Below are 5,000 nucleotides of genomic sequence, written 5' to 3' on the forward strand. Positions count from 1 at the left end.
CCGCGGCATCATGCAATGGTGTTGCTCCTACACATGTCCGTTTGCTAGCGCTCAGTCCTAGATGGCAAACCAATAATTCAAGGACTGCGACGTTATTACTCCTGGCACCATAGTGAACACAACTGGCACCATAGTCATCCACAACACTGTCGTGCAAGGACTGTGCTTTTCCAAATGATTCCAAAACCTTCAGGTCGCCGCATTTGGCCGCAGTCAGAGCTTTTTGGACCACCTTAGAACTAGCAGAAACTGAAGGCATTTCCGATCTCAAAGACGAAATGAAAATCTGAGAGGCTGGGTGTAATTAAGTTGTTGTTGTCAGGCACGACCGAGGATGAAACCTAGGTCTCCGAATTAAAATTCCACCCACACACTTAAAGTCCAAGTTCTTGTGAAACCATCAAGGAGTGTTAATATATTTTTGATCAAACCTATATATTTCCATTCTGAAACATTTAGCTTCGATTTCAAGAGATTCTAGAAAGAATCATATTGAAATTATTATTTCCTTCTCTTCCCTGTGAATTTCTTCTTTTCTTTCTCTCTTTCGTTATATTCAATAGCCGCAGTTATTTGAAACGGAGAGAATGTGTGTAAATATATGAATGAATGACTTGTTTTTGTTTCTTTCTCGGTGTGTATTCCTCAGTGTGTCACTTACAAGAAACAACAGCAAGTCAGCATCGTTTCCTGCCGATTCTTCGAAATATGCAACAACAGCTTTGTGTTACTGGAGGGAGAAGCGATAAAAGCTGGTGCTTTAGGATGCTACTATCAAGTAACCACTTCTTTGTAAAACCTAGTATTTCACCAAAATATCTCCAAAAAAAGTAGATGTGTTCCTTCCTGCAGTTTCTTCAGACGGCGTCAATTATCTGATATAAAACGTGGAAGGGAGAGAGGGAGAGGGGTAGAAAATGGTCGATTTTACTAGGTGAGCAAATCGAAAAGGGGGAAAACGATATAATATTGGTAAGGAAATAAATAATCGATCCAGATCAAAATATAAATATTGACGGTAGTACTAATAACAACAATAACAAGAGGGAAAACAATTACAGTAACAATGTTAATATTTCTGTTGATTAATATTATTGTAGCCCAGCGTCCCTGGGATATTGTTAAACATTATTAGAATATAAGAATTTTGGCGAAAGTGAGAGAGAAAGAAGAAGTAAAAGGAGAGAAAGAGAATATGAGTGAATCCGTGTATTTGTATATTCTGATAAAAGACTCTGGATATTTCATCATAATAAAGCAAGAACCGTTGCTGCTAAGAAGTAAATGAATCCTTACATTTTCAAACAGCTAGGCGCTGTTGAATGAATGAATGAGTGAATGAAAAAATGAATAAGTGAATGAACGAATCGGTGAATGAATGAGTATAATTCGAGAGTAAATATATAATTAACTAGTGTGTTTTCCATCACCATGTATTCTTCGCTAATATGAATAAAGGTTGCCTCAAGGAAAAACAGTTACTTCCATTAATTCTAATTAAAACGTAATCAACGTGAAGTGAAAAGCTAAGAAATACAGAATTAATATTTTTTTTTTTTAATATTTCCCCACTTTTTTTTATTTTGTATTTCTATTTGTTTAATTTTTATTTCGTTTTGTTTCGCAATCCTATGTTTCTGAAAGGTGAATACCTAGAACATGCAATTTTTTAATCTTCTTAATTGTACAACATCATCATCATTATTATTATTATTATCATTATTATTATTATTATTATTATTATTATTATTATTATTATTATTATTTCCACTATATCATTTTAAGTAAAATTATAAGCTACAAAACCTTTCAATTTCTTTTCTTCTTTTTAATTCGATTAAGAAGAATTATTTGATTTTTTTTTTTTAATTTACATGAATAATATTTTCCATTCAAACCAAAAAATATATTTGTTCTGAACAAGATAGTTGAAAGAATTATTTATTTAAAAAAAAAACAAAAAAACTCATAGCGGTGTGCACGTTTTCAGCTGTTGAACATTTTTTTCTATTCTTCCTTCACGCCTTCCATTCTTTATTTATTTATATTTTGCCCTTTTAATGTCATTCTTCGACCTCTTTCTCTCCTGTATTGTTTTCGATTGCAGCTGTTACAAAGACCCTATATTAAAGTGCAACATGTTCACCCTCTCATATATACATATATATATTCACCTACGTATGTGCATATATTTGCACCTATATGAATGAGTGCATAGAACTCTTATTTGCAATGCAAGTTGTTGAAGTTGGCTGCAATAATTCGTCTGCACACAGATGACATTTGCTGCTGTGAGGGAAAAGAGAAGGGAAAGCAGATATATTACAAGTGAATTGGGTTACCTCCCTTGAACATAATTAACGACTACATTTTGTGACAAACTTAAACGAGGGAGCCTCTACGTCGTTTAACATTGTCATAGCCAAGTAGTGAAGGCGCATGGCTCAGTGGTTAGAGCGTCGAGCTTACGATCGTGAGGTTGTGAGCTCGAATCCCGGACCGGACTGCATGTTGTGTTCTTGAGCAAGACACTTTATTTCACGTTGTTCCAGTTAACTGAGCTGTAGAAATGAGTTGCGACGTCACGGGTGCCAAGCTGTATCGGCTGCTGCCTTTCCCTTGGATAACACTGGTGGCATGGAGAGGGGAGGCCGGTATGCATGGGCGACTGCTGTGGTCTTCCATAAACCACCTTGCCCAGACTTGTGACTAGGAGGGTAACTTTCTAGGTGCAATCCCAAGGTCAGTGTCGTGACCAAAGGGGGTCCCGAGCAAAGTACGGGTAGGAGCGGCTTAGCCAAACCTAAAAAGTGTGCAGAAACCAGGCCAAAATAAACAATAGACCTTGGCATAGTCTTCTGGTTTTCCAGCTACTGTCAAACCATCCAACCCATGCCAGTGAAGAAAGCAGACTTTAAATGAGGCTGAAGATGATAATATGCTATGTAGATGACTTTTTAGCCACACATCTCTGCATGCAAACTTTGCTAACACTTCATATTCTTACCTTTCTATATTTTTAATGAAGTTGTTATTCATTTAATTTGACCAGCATGGAATTTTAGAAATAATTGTTGGAATCCAGTCTGCAAGATCTAGTTTATGCTTTAACCCTTTAGTGTTCGCATTATTCTGCCAAAATTAATGCCTTTTCATCCACATTGTTTTGAACTAACCATGCCTTATCTTGTAGCTATGAGATTTTGATGAGGTAGCTGTTAATTTTTAAAACGATATTGTAGGGTTGGTGTGAGAGACCAAATATGGCCAGTTTGAACATAAAACTTTTGGCCGGTTTAAATGCTAAAGGGTTAAACCAGCCCCAAAGCTAAACAAGTCTGACATACTTGTTCTGAGAAGTTACTTAACTTACTAAAAATAGCAGCCAGATCTCTTTCTAATCACCTCTTCCATCTTAAATAAAGACTCATTGAGGTATGTAGTCTTGAAATGTCACGTAAAATACAAGATGGTCAAGACAGGATATTTTCAATCAAATGTCTGCTCAAACAGCATTAGCCTGGGACTATCTAACAACCACAAAAGCAACGTTTGTTTCAGTCAACACCAAAGCATCAAAGTGGTTGTTCAACTTGCTAAAAATGACAACACAAATCTCCCAAAAATCACATTCTGCTATCTTAAAAATAGAAGAAGCCATTGGCTTATGAAGTCTATATGATAGAGCATACCCTGTGACCATCATATCTCAGCAAAAGAATTTGATAAGTTCAGAAAATATAAAGATTTGCTAATTGAAATCGAAAAGATGTGGCATCTCAGGACGGTTACAATACCAGTGATTGTAGGAGCACTTGGAATGATCAAAAAAGGAACTGAAAATTATTTAAGAATGATCCCTGGCTTACCATCAATGCAGAAGTGCAAAAGATTGTCTTAACTGGTATTTTACATGTATTGAGAAGCGTGTTGTCACTGTGAATTTTCATTCCTTTTTCCCCCTTTATTTGTTTACTTTCCTATTTTTTATTTTTCCTTTTTCTCTCAGTCTTTCCCTTTTTCTCTATCACATAACTCTGTAATTGAACAATCTGGTATGTTTGTTTTAATGGCCTACCAATGTATACAGTATGTTTTTCTGCCTTAGGTGTCAGAAAGACACTCAACAAGAAATGGAAACAGAATTGAAAGAAAATACTAATAAAAGTAATAATATAATAATAATAATAATAATGATAATAATATAATAATAATAATAATATTATTATTATTATATTATTATTATTATTATCATTATTGCCTTTGCACAGCTTCTAATGCTGGAGATTTATTGCAGTGTCAGCTGTTCTCTACCAGTGACCTAAGGTAACACCTCTTATTTTTCGAGCACCTTCTGGAGTATTCGAGCAGTTCCAAGCAGTGCTGTTTTCTGCAAGTGCTCCACCCTTATTGCAGCCCCTATTTATTCCACATACTTCTCGAGATTTTTGCTCACTGTTCCCAGGGCTTCGACAATTATTGGTACTACTATCACCTTTTTCATCAACCACAACTGCTTAACCTCCCAGGCTAACCTGTCATATCTATCAACATTTTTTTCTTCCTTATCGCATACCTTGTTGTCAGCTGGGCATGCTATATCTATGATCCAGCATAGTTTGTTTGTTTGTTTGTTGTTGTTGTTACTTCTACTTTAGGCGCAAGGCCTTAAAAATTTGGGGGGAAGGGAGATAGTTGATTACATCGACCCAGTGCATAACTGGTACTTATTTCAATGACCCCGAAAGATGAAAGGCAAAGTCAACTTTGGCAGAATTTGAACTCAGAAAGTAAAGACAGACAAAATACCTATTTCTTTACTACCCACAAGGGGCTAAACACAGAGAGGACAAACAAGGATAGACAAATGGAATAAGTCGATTACATCAACCCAGTGCATAAATGGTACTTATTTCAATGACCCCGAAAGGATGAAAGGCAAAGTCAAGCTTGGCAGAATTTGAACTCAGAATGTAGAAGCAGACAAAATCCCTCTAAGC

The 5,000-nt window shown here is 35.9% G+C and overlaps 1 protein-coding gene across 3 annotated transcripts in view; it reads right to left on the reverse strand.

Annotated features, from left to right (window-relative positions):
• The window catches only part of LOC115212841 (espin), a 251,507-nt gene extending 250,163 nt beyond the window's left edge, over positions 1-1,344 (reverse strand). Inside the window, exon 1 of one of the 3 annotated variants that reach the window (XM_029781613.2) lies at positions 1-1,344. This exon is cut by the window's left edge and continues 253 nt beyond it. In XM_029781613.2, the coding sequence (XP_029637473.1) occupies positions 1-259 (259 nt within the window). In that variant the 5' untranslated portion in view covers positions 260-1,344. The other 2 variants (XM_029781611.2, XM_029781612.2) reach the window with 2 other exon arrangements.
• Positions 1,345-5,000: the final 3,656 nt, after the last annotated feature.

The sequence above is a fragment of the Octopus sinensis genome, linkage group LG6 (genome assembly GCF_006345805.1).
Source record: "Octopus sinensis linkage group LG6, ASM634580v1, whole genome shotgun sequence".
In the NCBI taxonomy this organism is placed as follows: Eukaryota; Metazoa; Mollusca; class Cephalopoda; order Octopoda; family Octopodidae; genus Octopus; species Octopus sinensis.